The 27,772-nt window shown below is 45.9% G+C and overlaps 2 protein-coding genes and 1 long non-coding RNA gene across 4 annotated transcripts in view; 1 reads left to right on the forward strand and 2 right to left on the reverse strand.

Annotated features, from left to right (window-relative positions):
• POLG2 (DNA polymerase gamma 2, accessory subunit) overlaps positions 1-6,083 on the forward strand; it is a 27,046-nt gene extending 20,963 nt beyond the window's left edge. The window contains exon 10 of one of the 2 annotated variants that reach the window (XM_056549818.1): positions 6,009-6,083. In XM_056549818.1, the coding sequence (XP_056405793.1) occupies positions 6,009-6,068 (60 nt within the window). In that variant the 3' untranslated portion in view covers positions 6,069-6,083. Of the gene's footprint in view, positions 1-1,879; positions 1,979-6,008 lie in introns of those variants that run through there. The other variant, XM_056549819.1, reaches the window with a different exon arrangement.
• LOC130297392 (uncharacterized) lies at positions 5,909-8,102 on the reverse strand. Its single transcript, XR_008849506.1, has 3 exons — positions 6,217-8,102; positions 6,082-6,141; positions 5,909-5,937 (listed from the first exon to the last, which is right to left on the reverse strand). It is a non-coding gene; the product is annotated as an uncharacterized LOC130297392 (long non-coding RNA).
• Positions 8,103-17,326: 9,224 nt separating this feature from the next.
• Positions 17,327-19,936, reverse strand: LOC130297643 (zinc finger CCHC domain-containing protein 3-like). The gene is made up of 2 exons (XM_056550347.1): positions 18,418-19,936; positions 17,327-17,615 (listed from the first exon to the last, which is right to left on the reverse strand). Exons 1-2 carry the CDS (start codon positions 19,934-19,936, stop codon positions 17,581-17,583), a joined length of 1,554 nt encoding a protein of 517 aa, XP_056406322.1. The 3' UTR covers positions 17,327-17,580.
• Between the last annotated feature and the right edge of the window lie 7,836 nt (positions 19,937-27,772).

Genomic DNA, 27,772 nt, shown 5'->3' on the forward strand with positions numbered 1-27,772 from the left:
GACAATGACACCCCGATACTGGGAGGATAATGACACCCCGATACTGGGAGGATAATGACACCCCGATACTGGAGGCACGAGACACCCGATACTGAGAGGACAATGACACCCCGATACTGGGAGGACAATGACACCCCGATACTGGGAGGATAATGACACCCCGATACTGGAGGCACGAGACACCCGATACTGGGAGGACAATGACACCCCGATACTGGGAGGACAATGACACCCCGATACTGGGAGGATAATGACACCCCGATACTGGGAGGACAATGACACCCCGATACTGGGAGGATAATGACACCCCGATACTGGGAGGACAATGACACCCCGATACTGGAGGCACGAGACACCCGATACTGAGAGGACAATGACACCCCGATACTGGGAGGACAATGACACACCGATACTGGGAGGACAATGACACCCCGATACTGGGAGGACAATGACACCCCGATACTGGGAGGATAATAACACCCCGATACTGGGAGGACAATGACACCCCGATACTGGGAGGATAATAACACCCCGATACTGGGAGGACAATGACACCCCGATACTGGGAGGATAATAACACCCCGATACTGGGAGGACTGACACCCCGATACTGGAGGCACGAGACACCCGATACTGAGAGGACAATGACACCCCGATACTGGGAGGACAATGACACCCCGATACTGGAGGCACGTGACACCCGATACTGAGAGGACAATGACACCCCGATACTGGGAGGACAATGACACCCCGATACTGGAGGCACGTGACACCCGATACTGGGAGGACAATGACACCCCGATACTGGGAGGACAATGACACCCCGATACTGGAGGCACGTGACACCCGATACTGAGAGGATAATGACACCCCGATACTGGAGGCACGTGACACCCGATACTGGGAGGACAATGACACCCCGATACTGGGAGGATAATGACACCCCGATACTGGGAGGATAATGACACCCCGATACTGGAGGCACGTGACACCCGATACTGGGAGGACAATGACACCCCGATACTGGAGGCACGTGACACCCGATACTGAGAGGACAATGACACCCCGATACTGGGAGGACAATGACACCCCGATACTGGGAGGATAATTTCACCCCGATACTGGAGGCACGTGACACCCGATACTGGGAGGACAATGACACCGATACTGGGAGGACAATGACACCGATACTGGGAGGACAATGACACCCCGATACTGGAAGCACGTGACACCCCGATACTGGGAGGACAATGACACCCCGTTACTGGGAGGACAATGACACAGATACTGGGAGGATAATGACACCCCGATACTTGGAGGACAATGACACCCCGATACTGGGAGGACAATGACACCGATACTGGGAGGATAATGACACCCCGATACTGGGAGGACAATGACACCCCGATACTGGGAGGACAATGACACCCCGATACTGGGAGGACAATGACACCGATACTGGGAGGACAATGACACCGATACTGGGAGGACAATGACACCCCGATACTTGGAGGACAATGACACCCCGATACTGGGAGGACAGTGACACCGATACTGGGAGGATAATGACACCCCGATACTGGGAGGACAATGACACCGATACTGGGAGGATAATGACACCCCGATACTGGGAGGACAATGACACCCCGATACTGGGAGGACAATGACACCCCGATACTGGGAGGACAATGACACCGATACTGGGAGGACAATGACACCGATACTGGGAGGACAATGACACCCCGATACTGGGAGGACAATGACACCCCGATACTGGGAGGACAATGACACCCCGATACTGGGAGGACAATGACACCTCGAAACTGGGAGGACAATGACACCCCGATACTGGGAGGACAATGACACCCCGAAACTGGAGGCACGTGACACCCCGATACTGGGAGGACAATGACACCCCGATACTGGGAGGACAATGACACCCCGAAACTGGAGGCACGTGACACCCCGATACTGGGAGGACAATGACACCCCGATACTGGGAGGACAATGACACCCCGATACTGGGAGGATAATGACACCCCATTACTGGGAGGACAATGACACCCCAATACTGGGAGGACAATGACACCCCGATACTAGGGGACATGACACCCCGATACTGGGAGGACAATGACCCACCAATACTGGGAGGATAATGACACTCTGATACTGGAGGTACGTGACACCCTGATACTGGTTGGACAATGACACCCCGATACTGGGAGGATAATGACACCCCGATACTGGGAGGACAATGACACCCTGATTCTGGGAGGACAGTGACACCCCGGTACTGGGAGCACAAAGACACCCCGGTACTGGGAGCACAATGACACCCCGATACTGGGAGCACAATGACACCCCGATACTGGGAGCACAATGACACCCCGATTCTGGGGGGACATGACACCCCGATGCTGGGAGGATAATGACACCCCGATACTGGGAGAATAATGACAACCCGATACTTGGAGGATAATGACACCCTGATACTTGGAGGATAATGACACCCTGATACTTGGAGGATAATGACACCCTGATACTTGGAGGATAATGACACCCCGATACTGGAGGCACATGACACCCTGATACTGGGATGACAATGACACCCCGATACTGGGGGGACATGATACCCCAATACTTGGAGGACAACTACACCCCGATATGTGGGGGGCCAATGGATCCCAGATACTGGAGGAGCTAAGGTTGGGCAATTATGGCCTCAAATTAAAATCTTTGCCAAATGTACACACCTGGACTTCCTTTCCCTTACTTCTGTGGCCGATCGCAGCACATACTCTCTATGTCAGCACTGTGCTGGGCTGATGATTTACAAAGTACATTGCTATGGCTGCCATGTGGGGGGAGAAGAGGTCACTCATGCACTGGGTTTGCAAAACAGCAGCACCACAGAGAAAGGGTTATACTTAGCACTGAACTGCTGCTGAGAAGCTAAGGGCAGTTTTGTGGATATACAGCAGTAGACACACTGGTACTTACACAAGGGACAGCTGCACAGAGGCTTATGGCCGGTGAGAGATAATAGAGAAGCCTTGATTTACCTTTCTGGTACACTGTGAATCATCTTCATCAGGCAGACTGGCTCAGTTTGCAGGTACAGGACTCAGTCTTCTTCACCTGCACATAGCACATGCTAAGCCCCGCCCCCACTTCCCCTTACAGTGAACAGCAGATTACAGGAAAGGGTGACACCTAGTGGCCAAGACTATAGAGCAGTTTTTTCAATGAAGATATTTATAGCTGTGTTTGGAATCGGCCGATCACACGGAGGGAAGTTGTTTTAAATGAACATTTCAGGGCGATTTGCGATATTAACCTTTTATTTATTCATTATTTTTGCGCTAAAAGTAGATAAAATACAAGTAAATACAAGAACCTAGCACAAGGAAAGCTGTTCATTAACCTCTTCCTGACCATTGACATGCTGTTTATCATGGGGAAGAGAGTAGGGCGCGGGTTGAGGATACATGCAGCCGACACTCACCAGTATGGTCACTCCGATGTTTTTTAACTGTTTAAATGCGGCGATCAGTAGTTTGGCGCGGTTGTCAGGGCATCCCTGACTGATTAGCTGATCCGGCCGCCAATGAATGTGACACCACACGGCCACGCCCCTTGTGACGTCACACCACGCCCCCTCCATTCATGTCTATGGGAGGGGGGTGTCGGCAGACACGCCCCCCCCATAGACATGAACGGAGGGGGCATGGCCGTGATGTCACAACCACTACTACAGGAACGCTGTGTTTTTGGGACCCCCGCCGTGAGACATCGCATCAGAGCAGCGGAGTACCCCTTTAATGAAAACATTTTTAACAAAAAGTTATAATTTTAGTCCTAAAGTAGCAAAAGTAATAAAATAAAACAAAATCTTTATAAATTGGTAACATTGCGATCGTACGGACCGACAGGATAAAGATACCGAAAAGTTCACTGCGCAGAAACGGAGGCCCGCAAAACGTACAAAATGGCGTTTGGTTGTTTTTTCTGTTTTGTTTTTGGATCCGTTTTGCCCCAAAAATATATATATATATTTTTTTTCTGTTTTTCCATAATTTTTATGATTATAATTCTTCTTATTATTTTTTGCTCTTGTAGTTCTCCAGGGTTTCTGGGGTCACAGAGCGTCCTTCGTTACAATGTAGCAGCCTCAGATTACGGCTTCTGGCGCGTCCTGATGAGGTGTCATGGCCGCCCGACGACTCTGTAATAAAAGTGGTCACATGGTATTGGCAGCACTGCCCACTAATAACCGTAGATTATAAGGACACAAAGCGCCAAACCCCCTGCGGAGACGAGGTGTAATTCAGCAGCCACCACTAGGGGGAGCTCACAGCATACAGTGTATGAGGCCCTAGGCACAAACCTTCTACTGGATCCATTCATCATGGCAGTTTCCCAACCAGGGTGCCTCCAGCTGTTGCAAAACTACAACTCATGCCCAGACAGCCATCAATAGGTCTAGGTGTAGGGGAGGAGTCAAGTCTAAGCGTGGGTGGAGCTTACTGGACCCACTTATATATAGGCTCAGTTTTGCCGTCCCACCTCAATCAGGGTTTCCTAACCAGTGCGCCTCCAGCTGTTGTAAAACTACAACTCCCAGCATGCCCGGACAGCCATCAATAGGTCTAGGTGTAGGGGAGGAGTCAAGTCTAAGCGTGGGTGGAGCTTACTGGACCCACTTATACATAGGCTCAGTTTTCCAGTCCCACCTGAGTCAGGACTTCCCAACCAGTGTGCCTCCAGCTGTTTCAAAACTACAACTCCCAGCATGCCCGAACAGCCGAAGGCTACACCGTATTATGGTATTACGGGAAACCCCGCAATTTTAGGATGGAAATGACAACTTTCAGCTTCCTACGACACAATCCTGACCTAAAATTTCTCACAGCTGAGGGTTTGTTGCAGTGTATCCAGTCTCTAGACAAATCTGTGACCTCAATACAGCAGCAGTAAAAGTCTCTCCTGTCCTCTTCTGTTACAGTGTTTCAGTGAAGTGTAACACGCATCAGTCTGGAGTCAACAGAGGACGTCCTGAACTGATACAATGTAACAAACCCTCAGCTTTCAGAGTAGTCTTGGAGATCCCCTATGGGTTAACACATAACAGCAATGGTAATAATTTGTCACAACGTATCAGTGCAGGTAAAATGTAGTTAGTCAGCAGTGGTCTGTAAAGTGTAAACCTACAGCTGTTGCAAAACTACAACTCCCAGCATGCCCGGACAGCGAACGGCTGTCCGGGCATGCTGGGAGTTGTAGTTTTGCAACAGCTGGAGGCACACTGGTTGGGAAACACTGGTCTAAGGATGTCCGGGCATGCTGGGAGTTGTAGTTTTGCAACAGCTGGAGGAACACTGGTTGGGAAACACTGGTCTAAGAATGTCCGGGCATCCTGGGAGTTGTAGTTCTGCAACAGCTGGAGGCACACTGGTTTGGAAGTACTGACCTAAGGATGTCTGGGCATGCTGGGAGTTATAGTTTTGCAACAGCTGGATGAACACTGGTTGGGAAACACTGGTCTAAGGATGTCCGGGCATGCTGGGAGTTATAGTTTTGCAACAGCTGTAGGCACACTGGTTGGGAAACACAGGCCTAAGGATGTCTGGGCATGCTGGGAGTTGTAGTTTTGCAACAGCTGGTGGAACACTGGTTGGGAAACACTGGTTTAAGGATGTCCGGGCATGCTGGGAGTTGTAGTTTTGCAACAGCTGGAGGCACACTGAGTGGGAAACACAGGCCTAAGGATATCTGGGCATGCTGGGAGTTGTAGTTTTGCAACAGCTGGAGGTGAACACTTTGCAGACCCCTGTTCTAGACGAATACATTGTAACTATATAAATTCGGGGGCCTTGCCCGTACCTCAGTGTTTTGAGACCTCCATATAGTCCACCGACTCTTCAGTCTTCAATATCACTGAAATATAAAAATCATTGTTATTAATTAATGTTAGTTAATTAATGTTAATTTTAAGTGTCTGACAACAGGGAACAATAGGCTGCATTCAGGAAGATAAACTGCGCTGTGTGTACTGTCCTGTAATATGAAGAAGCCACTTACCTCCAGATGATCTTCTCAGCACCACCGTGCAGTATTCCACATCCTCATCCGCACCGCCACCTAAATACAGGGAAGGTACGTACAGGTAGGTAGTATCAGAATACACTGCAACACTCAGGGGCGCCATCTACTCACCTCTGCTCCTGCCCACTGCTGCCACCGCACAGTACTGATCCTGAGGACAACGAGCCCCACCTGAGGAGAACCATAAAATATACTATACTTGTATCTGTTTGTGAACAGTGTCTTCTGATCCTGATCAGTTTGCCTGTTTCTATTCTGCCCTGTTAGTATTTGTATCCTGTCTGGTATATCTGGTTGTCTAGTAGTTTTCCGTTTCTGTTTCTGCCCTGTTAGTATTTGTATCCTGTCTGGTATATCTGGTTGTCTAGTAGTTTTCCGTTTCTATTCTGCCCTGTTAGTATTTGTATCCTGTCTGGTATATCTGGTTGTCTAGTAGGTTTCTGTTTCTGTTTCTGCCCTGTTAGTATTTGTATCCTGTCTGGTATATCTGGTTGTCTAGTAGTTTTCCGTTTCTGTTTCTGCCCTGTTAGTATTTGTATCCTGTCTGGTATATCTGGTTGTCTAGTAGGTTTCTGTTTCTGTTTCTGCCCTGTTAGTATTTGTATCCTGTCTGGTATATCTGGTTGTCTAGTAGGTTTCTGTTTCTGTTTCTGCCCTGTTAGTATTTGTATCCTGTCTGGTATATCTGGTTGTCTAGTAGGTTTCCGTTTCTGTTTCTGCCCTGTTAGTATTTGTATCCTGTCTGGTATATCTGGTTGTCTAGTAGGTTTCCGTTTCTGTTTCTGCCCTGTTAGTATTTGTATCCTGTCTGGTATATCTGGTTGTCTAGTAGTTTTCCGTTTCTATTCTGCCCTGTTAGTATTTGTATCCTGTCTGGTATATCTGGTTGTCTAGTAGTTTTCCGTTTCTGTTTCTGCCCTGTTAGTATTTGTATCCTGTCTGGTATATCTGGTTGTCTAGTAGTTTTCCGTTTCTGTTTCTGCCCTGTTAGTATTTGTATCCTGTCTGGTATATCTGGTTGTCTAGTAGTTTTCCGTTTCTATTCTGCCCTGTTAGTATTTGTATCCTGTCTGGTATATCTGGTTGTCTAGTAGTTTTCCGTTTCTGTTTCTGCCCTGTTAGTATTTGTATCCTGTCTGGTATATCTGGTTGTCTAGTAGTTTTCCGTTTCTATTCTGCCCTGTTAGTATTTGTATCCTGTCTGGTATATCTGGTTGTCTAGTAGTTTTCCGTTTCTGTTTCTGCCCTGTTAGTATTTGTATCCTGTCTGGTATATCTGGTTGTCTAGTAGTTTTCTGTTTCTGTTTCTGCCCTGTTAGTATTTGTATCCTGTCTGGTATATCTGGTTGTCTAGTAGGTTTCCGTTTCTGTTTCTGCCCTGTTAGTATTTGTATCCTGTCTGGTATATCTGGTTGTCTAGTAGGTTTCCGTTTCTGTTTCTATGTCCCTCATTTACTATTGCAAACCCAACATGTTTTGTAGAGTTCAGCGCCAGATTTTGCACCAGAATTTTCACAAAAACCCAACATATTTACTAAGGTTTCCACAGAAAATGTGGTGGATTTGAGCCGAGGAAAACCTGACAGATCAGAGCAGGTGAAAAAAAAAGGCAAAGTGTAGGGAAAGTGGAAAATGTAGGGAAACCTTAGTAAATACGGTGGGAAAAAAATTGTAGGGAATTAAAACCCACAAAGAAACCTACACAACACTCTTAGTAAATAAGGGCTTATGTTTATCATTTTGTTTTTACGTCACTGCATTTAGCGCAGGCAGGGACCGGCTCCAAGTTGTAGATCCATCGCTTAGGATGGATGGGCAAGTAGGCAGGGAGAGTGTTTTTAGGGTCAGTTTAGGGCTCTCTCCATGTCCCCCATTCGGTCACGATACATGTGCTGCTCTGGACAGTTTCTAAAATGGACAGAGGTGTCAGCAGAGAGCACTGTGGTCATGACAGAAAAGAAATCCAAAAAGAAAAGAATATCCTGTAGTATAGAGCAGCTGATAAGTACTGGAAGGATTAAGATTTTTTAATAGAAGTAATTTACAAAAAAAAAAAAAAAAAAAAAACATTTTAATAGAAGTAATTTACTAAAAAAAAAGTTTTTCCACGGGAATACCCCTTTTAATTCTTTTCTGATATGATGTGGCCAAATATCAGCAATACTGGTTTTTGATTTTTTTTTTTTTTACGCCTTTCGCCGTACAGAAACATCATATTTTAAGAGATTGGACATCTACGCACGCGGCGATACCAGATATGTAGTGTTTTTTTATTTTTATAAAATTTTTTTATTGTGGAAAACATATTTTTTTTTATTGGGGGGAGGGGGCTTTTACATATTTATTTAACATTTTTAAGCCACCCATACAGGAATATTAATAACAATCATTAGATGGCTTTATACTGTTCAGTGTCATGTAAGATCATAGTACCGATCAGTGCTGGCTCTACAGGATGCATAAGAAGCTTGGCGATCCTGCACGCCGTAGGGAGGTAAGAGACCTCCGGCGGCCATTAGCACTTAATGGATTAACAGCGGGGGGTCTGTTTAGCCCACTGGTTTCACTATAGATTCCTTTATAGGCATTGATCATGACATCTAAGGAGTTAAAAGAGATATATCATGCCAAAAACTGCCAAAGGATAGGGGATAAGTTTTAGATAGCAGGGATCCGACCGCTGTGACTCCACACGTTCTCCTGAACGGGACCCAGGCTCTCCCCAGAAAGGAGGCGTGTCGACCCCCGCACGAAGTGGTGGTCGACACGCTATCTCTCATAGACATACATGTAGAGAACCTGTCTGCTGCCACTTCCTGCAGGGGTCAACACGATCCATTCTTGGGGAGAGCCGGGGTCAGGAGAAGGTGGGAGAGTCCCAGCGGTCGGACCCCCGCTATCTAAAACGGGACCCTATGCAGATCAAAAACGTATTCCCTATCCTTTGAATACGGGTACATTTTTGCAGCGGGGGCCTCACTGATAGTGGCGGACATCAGCGATGTAGAGCTCCTGCACTCGTTACATAGCTGTGCATGAAGTTACTCGCTGTAGCCTCTTACATTTATGACGCTTGTCGTTAAAGGGGCACTCTGCCCCTAAACATCTTATCCCCTATCCAAAGGTTAGGGGATAAGATGTCCGATCGTTGAGGTCCAGCTGCTGTGGTCCCCCGCGATCTCTGGCATGACACCCCAGTCATCCGATGCATGGAGCAAACTCAGCTCCGTGCCGGATGACTGTAGACCGCAGCCATCACACCCCTCCATTCATGTCTATGGGAGGAGGCATGACGAATATGTACCTGTCACGTAGTCATGAATGGAGGGGGCAAAGCATGATGTCACAAACCAGGCTTCTGTGTTCAGAACGCCGCCGCATCGGCCCAGTGATCGCCCCTCGCGATCAGGCATCTAGATGTCTAGGGACGGAGTACTCCTTTAAGGGATTAAACTAGTGAGGACACACAACTGAATAATTTTCAGCTGAGCGAGACAGAAGAGGAAAGAGACAGTACATGAGTGTAAGAACCATGGATGTGCACTTACCTCTCTTGAGTCTGTAAAGCATCACATATACAATGATCAGCACCAGGATCAGGACGAGGACAGGGATCAGCCATGACAGATATCTATGTTGGTTCCTCTGCTCTAGAAAGTGAACGTCATAGAATAACATGGGGATTATTCACATTTTATTATGTGTACTATGGTCCCTCTCCCCTGTTAGTGCCTCCGAAAATGGTGCAGTGATTCGGAATCTCTAGAAATGTGTAATGGTCATTGATGGAATCTATATATCCGGCAAACGTTACCTACCCATAAGGGCAACTCACGTGCCAAATTAGGTTCCGATCGGACACAATATCGTCTTCGTGTTTAACATGGGGAATGTGCCTTGAATTGTGCTGAAAATCATTCCTGACCCTACTGTCGAATTTGGCCAAGGCCTGTTTAAATATGACAATTCATGGGTCTTTATTCTTTTTCGGACACTAGTTTTTCAATGGAACCCCCTTGGACAGTGGTCTCAAACTGTGGCCCTCCGGGTGGTGCAAAACTTCAATTCCCAGCATGCACGTTGGCTGTCCGGGCATGCTGGGACTTGAAGTTTTGCACCACCTGGAGGGCCACAGTTTGAGATCACTGCTCTTTGGTTTCTGCATCTTCTATGGCAAATGCATGGCTGTCCATGTTCTCAACGCATTGCTTATGGCTGATCACATGTTCTATGGAGAATGTCTGGTTGGTCACATCTTCTATGGAGATCTTATGGTTGTTATCATCCTCGATGGAGATCTTATGGTTGTCTACATCCTCTATGGAGATCTTATGGTTGTCTACATCCTCTATGGAGATCTTATGGTTGTCTACATCCTCTATGAGGAGCTTATGGTTGTCTACATCCTCTATGGAGATCTTATGGTTGTCTACATCCTCTATGAGGAGCTTATGGTTGTCTACATCCTCTATGGAGATCTTATGGCTGATCACATGTTCTATGGAGAATGTCTGGTTGGTCACATCCTCTGTGGAGATCTTATGGTTGTCTACATCCTCTATGGAGATCTTATGGTTGTCTACATCCTCTATGGAGATCTTATGGTTGTCTACATCCTCTATGGAGATCTTATGGTTGTCTACATCCTCGATGGAGATCTTATGGTTGTCTACATCCTCTATGGAGATCTTATGGTTGTCTACATCCTCTATGGAGATCTTATGGTTGTCTACATCCTCTATGGAGATCTTATGGTTGTCTACATCCTCTATGGAGATCTTATGGTTGTCTACATCCTCTATGGAGATCTTATGGTTGTCTACATCCTCTATGGAGATCTTATGGTTGTCTACATCCTCTATGGAGATCTTATGGTTGTCTACATCCTCTATGGAGATCTTATGGTTGTCTACATCCTCTATGGAGATCTTATGGTTGTCTACATCCTCTGTGGAGATCTTATGGTTGTCTACATCCTCTATGGAGATCTTATGGTTGTCTACATCCTCTATGAGGAGCTTATGGTTGTCAACATCCTCTATGGAGAGCTTATGGTTGTCTACATCCTCTATGAGGAGCTTATGGTTGTCAACATCCTCTATGGAGATCTTATGGTTGTCTACATCCTCTATGGAGATCTTATGGTTGTCTACATCCTCTATGAGGAGCTTATGGTTGTCTACATCCTCTATGAGGAGCTTATGGTTGTCTACATCCTCTATGGAGATCTTATGGTTGTCTACATCCTCTATGGAGATCTTATGGTTGTCTACATCCTCTATGGAGATCTTATGGTTGTCTACATCCTCGATGGAGATCTTATGGTTGTCAACATCCTCTATGGAGAGCTTATGGTTGTCTACATCCTCTATGAGAAGCTTATGGTTGTCTACATCCTCTATGAGGAGCTTATGGTTGTCTACATCCTCTATGGAGATCTTATGGTTGTCTACATCTTCTATGGAGATCTTATGGTTGTCTACATCCTCTATGGAGATCTAATGGTTGTCTACATCCTCTATGGAGATCTTATAGTTGTCTACATCCTCTATGAGGAGCTTATGGTTGTCTACATCCTCTATGAGGAGCTTATGGTAGTCTACATCCTCTATGGAGATCTTATGGTTGTCTACATCCTCTATGGATATCTTATGGTTGTCTACATCCTTTATATAGAGGAGATAGAGTGGCTGTAGGAGACTTCCAGTGATCTCAACGGCACCCGACTATAATAATACCATGGGCTCCTGATCCCCAGAATGTATTATACTTCTGCTCCTCTTATAGTAATGCTGCTACACTGTAATAAGCTGACAAGTCCATGATTAATGTCCCTGACTTTGCCCCATAGTATCTGAAGATATTGTTAATTTGCTCCTCACCTTTAAGTGTAAATATGAACCCTGGACTGTAGGTGGCGGTAGTCACTTTGGGATCTGCTTTACATTTATATGGTCCAAGGCTCCTGTGATCATATATGGTGACATTAAAGGCAGCCCCGCTCCCCCTTGATGCCGTCGTCCTACTGATAGACGTCATATTGAGGAGTAAGATATAAGTGATGGAGAGAGAAACGTTCCTGGAGATGCAGAGAATGGTCTCCGTGTGTCCGATCATAGTCCTGAGGGAACCTGGTACAAGATCTGGCGGTGGTAATCCTGAGAGACAGAGGTAAGTTACTGTAAAGATATCATGGCAGTAATATACAGTGGGGCAAAAAAGTATTTAGTCAGCCACTAATTGTGCAAGTTCTCCCACTTAAAAAGATGAGAGGCTGTAATTTTCATCATAGGTTATAACCTCAACTATGAGAGACATGATAAGAAAAAAATCCATAAAATCACATTGTCTGATTATTAATGAATTTATTTGTAAATTATGGTGGAAAATAAGTATTTAGTCACCTACAAACAAGTAAGATTTCTGTCTCTCACAGACATGTAACTTCTGTAAGAGTCTTCTCTGTTCTCCACTCGTTACCTGTATTAATGGCTCCTTTTTGAACCTGTTATCAGTATAAAAGACACCTGTCCACAACCTTAAAAAACTCACACTCCAAACTATGGCCAAGACGAAAGAGCTGTCGAAGGACACCAGAAACAAAATTGTAGACCTGCACCAGGCTGGAAAGACTGAATCTGCAATAGGAAAGCAACTTGGTGTGAAGAAATAGACTGTGGGAGCAATTTTTAGAAAATGGAAGACATACAAGACCACTAATAATCTCCCTCGATCTGGGGCGCCACGCAAGATCTCACCCCGTGATGTCAAAATGATCACAAGGACGGTGAGCAAAAATCCCAGACCTAGTGAATGACCTGCAGAGACCTGGGACCAAAGTAACTAACAAAGGTTACCATCAGTAACACACTACACCACCAGGGAGAGCCAGACGTGTCCCCCTGCTTAAGCCAGTACATGTCCGGGCCCGTCTGAAGTTTGCTAGAGAGCATTTGGATGATCCAAAAGAGTATTGGGAGAATGTTATATGGTCAGATGAAACCAAAGTAGAATTTTTGGGAAAAAACTCAACTCGTCATGTTTGGAGAAGAAAGAATGCTGAGTTGCATCCAAAGAAGACCATACCTACTGTGAAGCATGGGGGTGGAAACATGCTTTGGGGCTGTTTTGCTGCAAAGGGACCAGGACGACTGATTCGTGCAAAGGAAAGAATGAATGGGGCCATGTATCGTGAGATTTTGTGTGAAAACCTCCTTCCATCAGCAAGGGCATTGAAGATGTTTCATCTGGGTCTTTCAGCATGACAATGATCCCAAACACATTGCCTGGGTGACAAAGCAGTGGCTTCATAAGAAACATTTCAAGGTCCTGGAGTGGACTAGCCAGTCTTCAGATCTCAACCCCATAGAAAACCTTTGGAGGGAGTTTAAAGTCTGTGTTGCCCAGCGACAGCCCAAAAACATCACTGCTCTAGAGGAAATCTGCATGGAGGAATGGGCCAAAATACTAGCAACAGTGTGTGAAAACCCTGTGAAGACTTACAGAAAACGTTTGACCTCTGTCATTGCGAACAAAGGGGATATAACAAAGTATTGAGATTAACTTTTCTTATTGACTAAATACTTATTTTCCACCATAATTTGCAAAAAAAATTCTTTAAAAATCAGACAATGGGATTTTATGGATTTTTTCCTCATTCTGTCTCATAGTTGAGGTTATAACCTATGATGAAAATTACAGCCTCTCATCTTTTTAAGTGGGAGAACAATTGGTAGTTATATTCTTCTATATAGGGGCAGTATTATAGTAGTTATATTCTTGTACATAGGAGCAGTATTATAGTAGTTATATTCTTGTATATAGGAGCAGTATTATAGTAGTTATATTCTTGTACATAGGAGCAGTATTATAGTAGTTATATTCTTGTATATAGGAGCAGTATTATAGTAGTTATATTCTTGTATATATGAGGCATTATTATAGTAGTTATATTCTTGTATATAGGAGCAGTATTATAGTAGTTATATTCTTGTACATAGGAGCAGTATTATAGTAGTTATATTCTTGTATATAGGGGCAGTATTATAGTAGTTATATTCTTGTATATAGGAGGCAATTTTTATTGTGAAAACAAACAAAATTACAATTAACATAAATTCTTACAATGCAAAACAAAAATAACAAGCATTGTACACACAATGACTACTCAACTAGAGTATGCACAGAGTAATATTAAACTTAGAAAGTCCACATTTGCTGGAAAAGGAAAAACACAAAAAATTTTATAAAATAACATGACATCATCTGTGTTAAACCAAAGAGACATTCCTCCATAATTTCCCATTATTTTGGTTTCTCCTCATTTCTAATGATTTTACCCACTGGAGCTCGGACATTATCTGTCTTACTGCTGTGTTGTGATGGAATGGCTCATTGTGTATGGACACTCTAGTTCTCATGTGCCAATGGTAATATTTAATGATTGTTATAATTATGTACATTGTCCCCCTGTCTACAGTCCTGTTACTGGATGGCACAGCATATATGATGTCAGGATACGTCAGGTTCTGCAGTAATGGGATGTTCAGCTTACTGGACACTTCTTCCCATATCCTCCTCCCGGCCCTGCAGTCAGATATGAAATGCTCCATGGTCTCCTCCTGCTGACAACCCAGAGGACAGTTCCTATCTGAGACACTTAGATATCTCAGGTTACCCCTGACAAAGAGCCTCCCATGGAGCGACAGCCAAGCTATGTCAAAGAATTTTGCGGGGAGTCGTTTCCCATTGAGGAACTTAAGACTTTCTTGTAAAGTGCTGGTCACACAGTCCCTCAAGGCAAGTGGAGAGCAGAAGAAAGCCCTACAAACCCTTACGTATAGATCCTTCCTTGGCTCACTCTCTATATAGGACTTCTCAATGCGCCATCTCTTCAGACATCTGAGCCCGTATTCCAGGTACGGGGGGAGGTAGTCACGCGTCCATCTCCCCCTCTTGAGACTGCCGCCTCGCACCCAAGACTCTGCAAAAGGCAATATCCAGTCCCTGATACTATTCGCCCACAGGGAGCTGTTGTTTGAGTCCATGCAACCAAAATTAACTTTTAGAAACATGGAGTCAAAGAACACCCTTGGATTCAGCATATCCAACCCACCCTCTCTCCTCTGTAGGTAGGTGACCCCTCTTTTTATCAGGTTCAACCTGTTCCCCCAGAACATTTGGAAGAACAGGCTAAAGAGCCGAGCAGAGAAAGATTCTGGCAAAGGAAAAACAACAGAGACATACAAGAAGATGGGGACCAGGTAAGTCTTCAACATTTTAACCCTTTCTCTATAGGTCAGCCTCCAGTTCTTCCATCGCTGAACCTTTGCATTTCCGGCTTCCAACTTCTCTTCCCAATTTAGTTTGGCGTTATCGTCCCTCCCGAATTTGACCCCTAGGATTTTAATATAGGAGGAGGCTCTCACAAATTGGGGCAGATCAAAGTCTGGATCAGAATCAGATATCCAGAGAGCTTGACTCTTCTCAAGGTTGACCAGAGACCCTGAGGCCTCCGAGTAACTTCTGATGGCCGCAGACAACATCTCCACCTCACGAGGCTCAGATATCACTACAGTCACATCATCCGCATAGGCAACAACACTCAGGGGCAGGCAGTGGGGGACCGGCACCCCCTGAAAACTACACTCCTGCAGTGACCTCAGAAACGGATCTAAGGCAAATACATACAGCAGCGGGCTCAGTGGGCAACCTTGTCTCACCCCCGCCTCAACCCTGAAGGTGTCACCTTGCCAACCATTGATCAGAGGAAAGCTCTCGGCCTCACAATACAAAGTCTTCAGCCAATCAATGAATTGTCCCGGAATACCGTACTTTGACAAAGTGGCCCATAGATACTCATGATCTACTCTGTCAAAGGCTTTAGCCTGGTCAAGACTCACAACATATCTCCCACACCTCAGGACTTTACATCTCTCAAACATCTCCCTTATGGAGATCACTGCCCCAGAGATGTTCCGCCCTTTTACTGTGCCATACTGACAGCCTGCCAACAGTGCCGGGGACAGACAAACTAACCTAGAAAACAGGATTTTTGCCAGAATCTTCCTGTCGACATTCAAGAGGGCAATCGGCCTCCAGTTCTTGATGTCACTCGGCTCTTTACCTTTAGACAGCAGAATCAGCGAGGACACTCTCATGGATGGAGGCATCAGGTGACTTTCTAGACAATTTGTGTAAACATCCACGAGAATTGGGGCCAAGAGGTCTCTGAATGTCTTATAGAATTCTGCTGTTATCCCATCTGGACCTGGTGCCTTCTTCAGATGTAACTTATCAATGGCCTCTTTGACCTCCGCCACCGTCAATTCCGCTGTCAAAGGAGAAAAGTCCAAATCATTAGTATCAGGGAGCGGAGTTGTCTCCAAGAATTGGGTCATCTTGTCTCTATCCAAAACCTTCCTCTGAAACAAGTCAGCATAGTACGATCTCACCACCCCCAGGATACCCTCCCGAGATTCCTGCAAAACACCCTGGGAGTCAGTGAGACCGGTGACAGATTTATTTGCCACCCGCTCCCGGCAATTCTCAAAGGGATCCGGAGACCCTAAGGACCCATAATCCCGTTCAAGAACCAGGGAGGTATACCTGCTGTACTGATACTGCCTTATCTCAGATTTCAGCCGGTCTATCCTTTGTTGGTCCCCACCCGCCGAATATAGTGACTCCAATTCTTTCCGCAGCTTGAGATACTGGCCATACTTACTCTTCCCCTTTATAACTGACAGTCTCTTTAAGAGGGTTCTGATCTCATCCTTGACATCCTCCCACCAGGCGGCCATATCATCATAGAAGTCCACCCGCTCTAGCTGACCCTGTATAAGAGAGTGAACCTGTCTCTGCACAGAAGGATCCTCTAATAGGCTGGAATTCAGTCTCCACAACCCTCTACCTGTCTCAGGACACTGTGTGACACCCAGACAGAAATATAAGGCCAGATGGTCAGAATAAGGGACGATCTTCTCATCTTTCTCACCAATCGTCTCTGTGGGACTAACCAGAGCCAAATCTATACGACTACTTCTTCCACCACAGAAATAGGTACATTTTGGTTTCCGACCACCCTGCACAAACACATCTGACAACCCGGCCTGTAGAATGATTTGGTTTAAGACCTTGGAGTCTCGTGTTAGAGGTCTATTAGAGGATCTGTCACTAGTTGTTCTGGAGGCATTAAAATCTCCAGCCAAGATGACGGGGACAGATGTAAAGAGATATGGCTTCACTTCATTATAAAGGTTAACCCTTTCAGTCACTGTCTGTGAACCATAGATATTAATGAGTCGGAGCCTTCTACCCCGAATAGTAACTTCTAGCATTAGGCACCTTCCCATCAATACCTCTGTCAGCCTATGTATAGTTACATCATTGGTGGTAAAGAGGATAGAGACCCCGGCACTTGGTTCCACAGCCAGTGACCAAAAGGATGGACCAGACCGCCATTCACGCTCTGCTTCACGTAACAGTCCTTGAGTATTTAAACGTGTCTCCTGTAAGAAGAAGACATCGGCATCAATAGACTTTAGATGGTCATATACGACGTGTCTGGTCCTCCTCACTCTGACACTGTTCACATTACTGGAGAACACTTTAAGGGTAAAGTCGGCCATCATAACAAAGGAAAGCAGAAGAAGCAGAGATGTCACCCCCATCATCACAGATCTGAGTCCGAGCCCTCCTGCTGACCACCTGTTTCCATGTCCGATTCGGACAGACGTTTATCCCGTGGGGGTCTCCTTTTTGTGGGGGGATCACCCTCTTGGTCCTCATTAAATTCATCTACCACTCGCTTCAACTCCCTTTCCATCTCTTCCTCAGCGTCTGACTCTGACAACACACTGTACCTATTTGTGATGGTCATTACACCTGACCCGGGGTCTACTTTCTTTTTGGAGGGCTTTTGGACAGTGGTCCATCCCTCCTCAGGCTTACGGCTGGTTTTGTCTTTTTTCCGTCTCTTCTGTGGGTTTATTGATGCTGGGGCAGAAGAAGACATGGCCACAACCTGCTCAGTGACCTCCCTGTTCCCCTCAGTGACTCCTGGCTGGGACTGGTCGGGCAATGTGTCACCAATATTGTCACCCATATTGTCACCCCTAGTGTCACCTACAGTGTCACCCATATTGTCACCCCTAGTGTTATGCTGAGGCTCGGGCTGTGTCACTGCTGACCCTGACACCAACGTCTCCTCCTCCAGGTCCTCTGCCCCCTCCAGCAGGTCCTCATCAGGGAAGTCCTTACAGATGTTATGCCAGGCGTCAGGACAGTCCCTGTGGGAGTGACCGGTCTTACCACAGAGGTTGCAGCGGATGTTCTGGCAGGTGGCGCTGACATGGCCGATCTCCCCACATAAATTACACTTCACCAGGGTGCACACACTCGCGATATGACCGGTCTTCCCACACTTGAAGCATTTTCTGGGCTGACCTGCATAGAAACAAACCCCTTTCTCCCGGCCAATGAAGAATGAATTGGGCAGATGTTGGGTAATGTTATTAATCTGCCGTAACTTCACCAGGACCTTCCACCCGCCCGTCCATATGCCGTCCTCATCCCTGGTCTTAGTCAGGTCTGACATTAGGTCACAGTGTCTTTTTAACCATACAACAATATCCTGGGGGGGGACAGACTCGTTCCAGAATATAATGGTGACATTCGCTGTGTCCGGTCTGGAGATGGGGACAAAGCTGAACTTATTCCAGCCATCAGCATCTCTCACCCGGGTGACATGGGCCCAGAAGCGGTCCAGGTCAGACATGAGTTTGAAGCTGACGTCATAGCCCTGCCTGTCAGGAAGGTTTATCACTGCCAGGATGTTAGATGGCAGGAAGCCCATTTGGTGGCACAGAAGTTCACGGACCACAAACCTCCTGTCAGGCAGCTCCTCCTTGGCCCCTCTATGTCTGAACCTGACCACGTTCCTCCTCTTGAAAGCCTGACCCGTGTAGTTTACATTGGACATGAATGGTGACCCACGACTCCAGGCATTACCAGAGGAGGCGCCACTACTTCTACCCTCCTGCTGTACTTGGGGGCGCTGTGGTGGCTGCTGACCGCCTGCACTAGGGGGGTCTGACACTTGTGTGACTAAAGGGGGGAAGTGTTGTCCATCAGACTGTACAGCCCCCTCCCCACCATCAACCTCTATACTCTGGGGGTCACCAGCCTCTGAAGGCTGAACTAATGGTGGACCTGACCCCAGAGATGACCCCAGATCCCACACAGACTGTGAAGCGCTCCCCTCTGCAGACACATTATCAGTAATATCACATACAGTCATATCATTGCAGTCACTGGCAGTATGATCCTGCACTACAGAGCCCAGCAAGCCCTGCAGAGCCATGTCCTGTGAACTCTCTGCTGCACTGCTGCCTTCAGGTAAGAGTCCACAGTCCTGCTGCTCTCTACTGCCCCCAGGGGCTTGTGGTGACTGCACTACTGTTACAGAGTTACCTTCAGGTATGTGTCCATAGTCCTGCTTCACCGTGCTGACTGCTGGGACTTGTGGTACCTCTGGAGGAGTCTCTGCAGGTCTCTGATGTTGCTGGACGCTTGCTTCTGCTTGTCTGTACAAATCCCCTTTCTCAAAAGGGAAGCTGGCTGGTCTGAGGAGTGGTCTTGCACAGGACTGCTGGATGTCCTCTTGTCTTGTACAGGACTGCTGGATGTCCTCCTGTCTTACACAGGACTGCTGGGTGTCCCCTGGTGAGGCTGTAGACTTGAGTTCAGCAGTAGATGTAGATGACTTTGGTCTTTCCTTATATCCCTCAAATCGCTGCTGATTCCTGAAGGTTTCAGCGACTGGTCCCATCTGGTCCAATACGTCCTCCATGTCCTGCACAGTGTCAGCGAGCTGCACAGCGAGGGAGCTCAGCTTCTTATCATGTACAGCCTGGTTATTGGGGTTTGCTGCCTTTAGCTTGTATATACAGTCTATCTGTTTCTGCAGCTGTAACTTTGTCTTTTTTAAAGTCTCAAGTCTCTTTACCAGAGCTGGGATCTGCTCGGCCAGACATAGTTCAGGCGCCCGCTGAGTATTGGGGGGCCGTGCTGGTGGGGTACTCACAGGACTCTGCTTCTGAGGTGGGATCTGCTCGGCCAAACATAGTTCAGGTGCCCGCTGAGTATTGGGGGGCCGTGCTGGTGGGGTACTCACAGGACTCTGCTTCTGAGGTGGGATCTGCTCGGCCAAACACAGTTCAGGCGCCCGCTGAGTATTGGGGGGCCGTGCTGGTGGGGTACTCACAGGACTCTGCTTCTGAGGTGGGATCTGTCTCGGTGTTGCTGTGGTCACTGCTGCGGGGTCACAATCTCCAGACTGGGGACTGGGCCCCTGGTTCTTCTCAGTGACCGCACTTGTGGCCCCCTGAAGCCTTCCTGGTGTATTCACTCTTGTCTCTGGGGTGCTCGTAACTTTTGCGCTGCTCCCGCTCCCGTATCGTGTGCGGTCAGAACGTATCAGGACAGGCTGCTGCAGATTCTCCTGCATGGTCTGCTTCTCCAGGGATGTTCTCCTCTGTCTGACTGCAGGAGGGGTGGATTGTACCTGCAGCCATTACCTTACTTGATGATTCCTTCTTTAGTTCCACAGCTTTCTTCTCATCTGTGCTTCTTACTGCACCAGAACTGACAACATTCTGAACATTTCTCACATCCAGAGAAACTTTAGGATTTTCATCCATGGTTTGTGGTGTCTGGGGATTAATTCCCAGAATAGGCCGAGAAGCCTGGGCCTTGCTTGGGGAGCTTCCCCACCCAGGGTGGCCCCTCCCTGGGCTTTCTCCAGACATCAGGAGAGCTACACAGACACAACCTCTCAGCTAGGAGGCAGTATTATAGTAGTTATATTCTTGTATATAGGAGCAGTATTATAGTAGTTATATTCTTGTATATAGGAGCAGTATTATAGTAGTTATATTCTTGTACATAGGAGCAGTATTATAGTAGTTATATTCTTGTATATAGGAGCAGTATTATAGTAGTTATATTCCTGTATATAGGAGCAGTATTATAGTAGATATAGTCTTGTATATAGGAGCAGTATTATAGTAGTTATATTCTTGTATATAGGAGCAGTATTATAGTAGTTATATTCTTGTATATAGGAAGCAGTATTATAGTAGTTATATTCTTGTATATAGGAGACAGTATTATAGTAGTTATATTCTTGTATATAGGAGTCAGTATTATAGTAGTTATATTCTTGTATATAGGAGCAGTATTATAGTAGTTATATTCTTGTACATAGGAGCAGTATTATAGTAGTTATATTCTTGTATATAGGAGCAGTATTATAGTAGTTATATTCCTGTATATAGGAGCAGTATTATAGTAGATATAGTCTTGTATATAGGAGCAGTATTATAGTAGTTATATTCTTGTATATAGGAGCAGTATTATAGTAGTTATATTCTTGTATATAGGAGCAGTATTATAGTAGTTATACTCGTGTATATAGGAGGCAGTATTATAGTACTTATATTCTTGTACATAGGAGCAGTATTATAGTAGTTATATTCTTGTATATAGGAGGCAGTATTATAGTAGTTATATTCTTGTACATAGGAGCAGTATTATAGTAGTTATATTCTTGTATATAGGAGCAGTATTATAGTAGTTATATTCCTGTATATAGGAGCAGTATTATAGTAGATATAGTCTTGTATATAGGAGCAGTATTATAGTAGTTATATTCTTGTATATAGGAGCAGTATTATAGTAGTTATATTCTTGTATATAGGAGCAGTATTATAGTAGTTATACTCGTGTATATAGGAGGCAGTATTATAGTAGTTATATTCTTGTATATAGGAGGCAGTATTATAGTAGTTATATTCTTGTATATAGGAGCAGTATTATAGTAGTTATATTCTTGTATACAGGAGGCAGTATTATAGTAGTTATATTCTTGTACATAGGAGCAGTATTATAGTAGTTATATTCTTGTATATAGGAGGCAGTATTATAGTAGTTATATTCTTGTATATAGGAGCAGTATTATAGTAGTTATATTCTTCTACATAGGAGCAGTATTATAGTAGTTATATTCTTCTACATAGGAGCAGTATTATAGTAGTTATATTCTTGTATATAGGAGACAGTATTATAGTAGTTATATTCTTGTATATAGGAGCGGTATTATAGTAGTTATATTCTTGTATATAGGGGGCAGTATTATAGTAGTTATATTCTTGTATATAGGAGCGGTATTATAGTAGTTATATTCTTGTATATAGGAGCAGTATTATAGTAGTTATATTCTTGTATATAGGGGCAGTATTATAGTAGTTATATTCTTGTATATAGAAGTAGTATTATAGTAGTTATATTCTTGTATATAGGAGCAGTATTATAGTAGTTATATTCTTGTATATAGGAGCAGTATTATAGTAGGTATATTCTTGTATATAGGAGCAGTATTATAGTAGTTATATTCTTGTATATAGGAGCAGTATTATAGTAGTTATATTCTTGTATATAGGAGCAGTATTATAGTAGTTATATTCTTGTATATAGGAGGAGTATTATAGTAGTTATACTCTTGTATATAGGAGCAGTATTATAGTAGTTATACTCGTGTATATAGGAGCAGTATTATAGTACTTATATTCTTGTACATAGGAGCAGTATTATAGTAGTTATATTCTTGTATATAGGAGGCAGTATTATAGTAGTTATATTCTTCTACATAGGAGCAGTATTATAGTAGTTATATTCTTGTATATAGGAGCAGTATTATAGTAGTTATATTCTTGTATATAGGGGCAGTATTATAGTAGTTATATTCTTGTATATAGGGGCAGTATTATAGTAGGTATATTCTTGTATATAGGAGCAGTATTATAGTAGTTATATTCTTGTATATAGGAGCAGTATTATAGTAGTTATATTCTTGTATATAGGAGGCAGTATTATAGTAGTTATGTTCTTGTATATAGGGGCAGTATTATAGTAGTTATATTCTTGTATATAGGAGCAGTATTATAGTATTATATTCTTGTATATAGGAGCAGTATTATAGTAGTTAAATTCTTGTACATAGGAGCAGTATTATAGTAGTTAGATTCTTGTATATAGGGTCAGTATTATAGTAGTTAAATTCTTGTATATAGGGGCAGTATTATAGTAGTTATATTCTTGTATATAGGAGCAGTATTATAGTAGTTATATTCTTGTATATAGGAGCAGTATTATAGTATTATATTCTTGTATATAGGAGCAGTATTATAGTAGTTAAATTATTGTACATAGGAGCAGTTGTCACGATGCCGGCTGGCAGGTAGTGGATCCTCTGTGCCAGAGAGGGATTGGCGTGGACCGTGCTAGTGGACCGGTTCTAAGCCACTACTGGTTTTCACCAGAGCCCGCCGCAAAGCGGGATGGTCTTGCTGCGGCGGTAGTGACCAGGTCGTATCCACTAGCAACGGCTCACCTCTCTGGCTGCTGAAGATAGGCGCGGTACAAGGGAGTAGGCAAAAGCAAGGTCGGACGTAGCAGAAGGTCGGGGCAGGCAGCAAGGATCGTAGTCAGGGGCAACGGCAGAAGGTGTGGAAACACAGGCAAGGAACACACAAGGAACGCTTTCACTGGCACTAAGGCAACAAGATCCGGCGAGGGAGTGAAGGGGAAGTGAGGAGATATAGGGAAGTGCACAGGTGTAAACACTAATTGGAACCACTGCGCCAATCAGCGGCGCAGTGGCCCTTTAAATCGCAGAGACCCGGCGCGCGCGCGCCCTAGGGAGCGGGGCCGCGCGCGCCGGGAGAGAACAGACGGAGAGCGAGTAAGGTAGGGGAGCCGGGGTGCGCATCGCGAGCGGGCGCTACCCGCATCGCGAATCGCATCCCGGCTGGCAGCGGAATCGCAGCGCCCCGGGTCAGAGGACGTGACCGGAGCGCTGCCGCGGGGAGAGTGAAGCGAGCGCTCCGGGGAGGAGCGGGGACCCGGAGCGCTCGGCGTAACAGTACCCCCCCCCTTGGGTCTCCCCCTCTTCTTGGAGCCTGAGAACCTGAGGAGCAGACTTTTGTCTAGGATGTTGTCCTCAGGTTCCCAGGATCTCTCTTCAGGACCACAACCCTCCCAGTCCACTAAAAAAAATTTTTTCCCTCTGACCTTTTTGGCAGCTAAAATTTCTTTGACCGAGAAGATGTCCGAGGAGCCGGAAACAGGAGTGGGAGGAACAGATTTGGGAGAAAAACGGTTGAGGATGAGTGGTTTGAGAAGAGAGACGTGAAAGGCATTAGGGATACGAAGAGAGGGAGGAAGAAGAAGTTTATAAGAGACAGGATTAATTTGACACAAAATTTTGAAAGGACCAAGATAGCGTGGTCCCAACTTGTAGCTAGGGACACGGAAGCGGACATATTTAGCGGAGAGCCATACCTTGTCTCCAGGGGAAAAAACGGGGGGAGCTCTTCTTTTCTTATCCGCGAACTTCTTCATGCGTGATGAAGCCTGTAAGAGAGAATTTTGGGTCTCTCTCCATATGATGGAAAGGTCACGAGAAATTTCATCCACAGCGGGCAGACCAGAGGGCAAGGGAGTAGGGAGGGGGGGAAGAGGGTGACGGCCGTACACCACGAAAAATGGGGATTTGGAGGAAGACTCAGAGACCCTGAAGTTATACGAGAATTCGGCCCATGGGAGGAGATCTGCCCAGTCATCCTGGCGGGAGGAAACAAAATGTCGCAAATAATCACCCAAGATCTGGTTAATCCTTTCTACTTGTCCATTGGACTGGGGATGATATGCAGAAGAAAAATTTAATTTAATCTTGAGTTGTTTACAGAGAGCCCTCCAGAATTTAGACACGAATTGGACGCCTCTATCCGAGACAATCTGCGTAGGCAATCCGTGAAGACGAAAAATGTGTACAAAAAATTGTTTAGCCAACTGAGGCGCAGAAGGAAGACCAGGAAGAGGGATGAAATGTGCCATTTTGGAGAATCGATCAACGACCACCCAAATAACAGTGTTGCCACGGGAAGGGGGTAAATCAGTAATAAAATCCATACCAATCAGAGACCAAGGCTGTTCGGGGACAGGCAGAGGATGAAGAAAACCAGCGGGCTTCTGGCGAGGAGTCTTATCCCGGGCACAGATAGTGCAGGCTCGCACAAAGTCCACAACATCCGTCTCCAGAGTCGGCCACCAATAGAAGCGGGAGATGAGTTGCACAGATTTCTTGATACCCGCATGACCTGCGAGATGGGAGGAGTGACCCCATTTGAGGATTCCGAGGCGTTGGCGAGGAGAAACAAAGGTCTTTCCTGGAGGAGTCTGCCTGATGGAGGCAGGAGAAGTGGAGATCAGGCAGTCAGGTGGAATGATGTGTTGCGGAGAGAGTTCAACTTCTGAGGCATCCGAGGAACGAGAGAGAGCATCGGCCCTAATGTTCTTATCGGCAGGACGAAAGTGAATCTCAAAATTAAATCGGGCAAAGAACAGAGACCACCGGGCCTGGCGAGGATTCAGCCGTTGGGCAGACTGGAGGTAGGAGAGGTTCTTGTGGTCGGTGTAGATAATAACAGGAGAACTTGATCCCTCCAGCAGATGCCTCCATTCCTCAAGTGCTAATTTAATGGCTAGAAGCTCTCGATCCCCGATGGAGTAGTTCCTCTCCGCTGGAGAGAAGGTCCTAGAGAAAAAACCACAAGTGACAGCATGCCCGGAAGAATTTTTTTGTAGAAGAACAGCTCCAGCTCCCACTGAGGAGGCATCAACCTCCAATAGGAAGGGTTTGGAAGGGTCAGGTCTGGAGAGGACGGGAGCCGAAGAAAAGGCAGACTTGAGTCGTTTAAAGGCGTCTTCTGCTTGAGGAGGCCAGGACTTGGGATCAGCATTTTTTTTGGTTAAAGCCACGATAGGAGCCACAATGGTAGAAAAATGTGGAATAAATTGCCTGTAATAATTGGCGAACCCCAAAAAGCGTTGGATAGCACGGAGTCCGGAGGGGCGTGGCCAATCTAAGACGGCAGAGAGTTTGTCTGGATCCATCTGTAGTCCCTGGCCAGAGACCAAATATCCTAGAAAAGGAAGAGATTGGCATTCAAACAGACATTTCTCAATTTTGGCATAGAGTTGGTTGTCACGAAGTCTCTGAAGAACCATACGGACATGCTGGCGATGTTCTTCTAGATTGGCAGAAAAAATTAGGATATCGTCCAGATATACAACAACACAGGAGTATAACAGATCACGAAAAATTTCATTGACAAAGTCTTGGAAGACGGCAGGGGCGTTGCACAGTCCAAAGGGCATGACCAGATACTCAAAGTGTCCATCTCTGGTGTTAAATGCCGTTTTCCACTCGTCCCCCTCTCTGATGCGGATGAGGTTATAGGCGCCTCTTAAGTCCAATTTAGTGAAGATGTGGGCACCTTGGAGGCGATCAAAGAGTTCAGAGATGAGGGGTAAGGGGTAGCGGTTCTTAACCGTGATTTTATTAAGACCGCGGTAGTCAATGCAAGGACGTAGGGAGCCATCCTTTTTGGACACAAAGAAAAATCCGGCTCCGGCAGGAGAGGAGGATTTACGGATAAAGCCCTTTTTTAGATTCTCCTGGACGTATTCGGACATGGCAAGAGTCTCTGGGGCAGAGAGAGGGTAAATTCTGCCCCGGGGTGGAGTAGTGCCCGGGAGGAGGTCGATAGGGCAATCATAAGGCCTGTGAGGAGGTAAAGTCTCAGCTTGTTTTTTGCAGAAAACATCCGCGAAGTCCATATAGGCCTTAGGGAGACCGGTTACTGGAGGAACCACAGAGTTACGGCAAGGGTTACTGGGAACCGGTTTTAGACAGTTCTTGGAACAAGAGGACCCCCAACTCTTGATCTCCCCAGTGGACCAATCCAGGGTAGGGGAATGAAGTTGAAGCCAGGGAAGTCCAAGGAGAATTTCCGAGGTGCAATTGGGGAGGACCAAAAGTTCAATCCTCTCATGATGAGATCCGATGCTCATAAGAAGGGGCTCCGTGCGGAAACGTATGGTACAGTCCAATCTTTCATTATTTACACAATTGATGTAGAGGGGTCTGGCGAGACTGGTCACCGGGATGTTGAACCTGTTGACGAGAGAGGCCAAAATAAAATTTCCTGCAGATCCAGAGTCCAAGAAGGCCACTGTAGAGAAGGAGAAGGCAGGGGCAGACATCCGCACAGGCACAGTAAGACGTGGAGAAGCAGAGTAGACATCAAGGACTGTCTCACCTTTGTGCGGAGTCAGCGTACGTCTTTCCAGGCGGGGAGGACGGATAGGACAATCTCTCAGGAAGTGTTCGGTACTAGCACAGTACAGGCAGAGGTTCTCCATACGGCGTCGTGTCCTCTCTTGAGGTGTCAGGCGAGACCGGTCGACCTGCATAGCCTCCACGGCGGGAGGCACAGGAACAGATTGCAGGGGACCAGAGGAGAGAGGAGCCGAGGAGAAGAAACGCCTCGTGCGAACAGAGTCCATATCTTGGCGGAGTTCCTGACGCCTTTCGGAAAAACGCATGTCAATGCGAGTGGCTAGGTGAATAAGTTCATGTAGATTAGCAGGAATTTCTCGTGCGGCCAGAACATCTTTAATGTTGCTGGATAGGCCTTTTTTGAAGGTCGCGCAGAGGGCCTCATTATTCCAGGACAATTCTGAAGCAAGAGTACGGAATTGT

Source organism: Hyla sarda, chromosome 13 (genome assembly GCF_029499605.1).
Source record: "Hyla sarda isolate aHylSar1 chromosome 13, aHylSar1.hap1, whole genome shotgun sequence".
NCBI lineage: Eukaryota > Metazoa > Chordata > Amphibia > Anura > Hylidae > Hyla > Hyla sarda.

What these genes read in the sequence shown, in the direction of transcription:
- LOC130297643 (XM_056550347.1), bottom strand. Translation starts at nt 19,936, where the DNA reads ATGGGACCAGTCGCTGAAACCTTCAGGAATCAGCAGCGATTTGAGGGA. An exon ending in CATCCGCTGCAACCTCTGTG is followed by an intron (nt 17,616 to 18,417) that starts GTAAGACCGGTC and finishes TTCTTCTTACAG; the next exon opens with GAGACACGTTTAAATACTCA.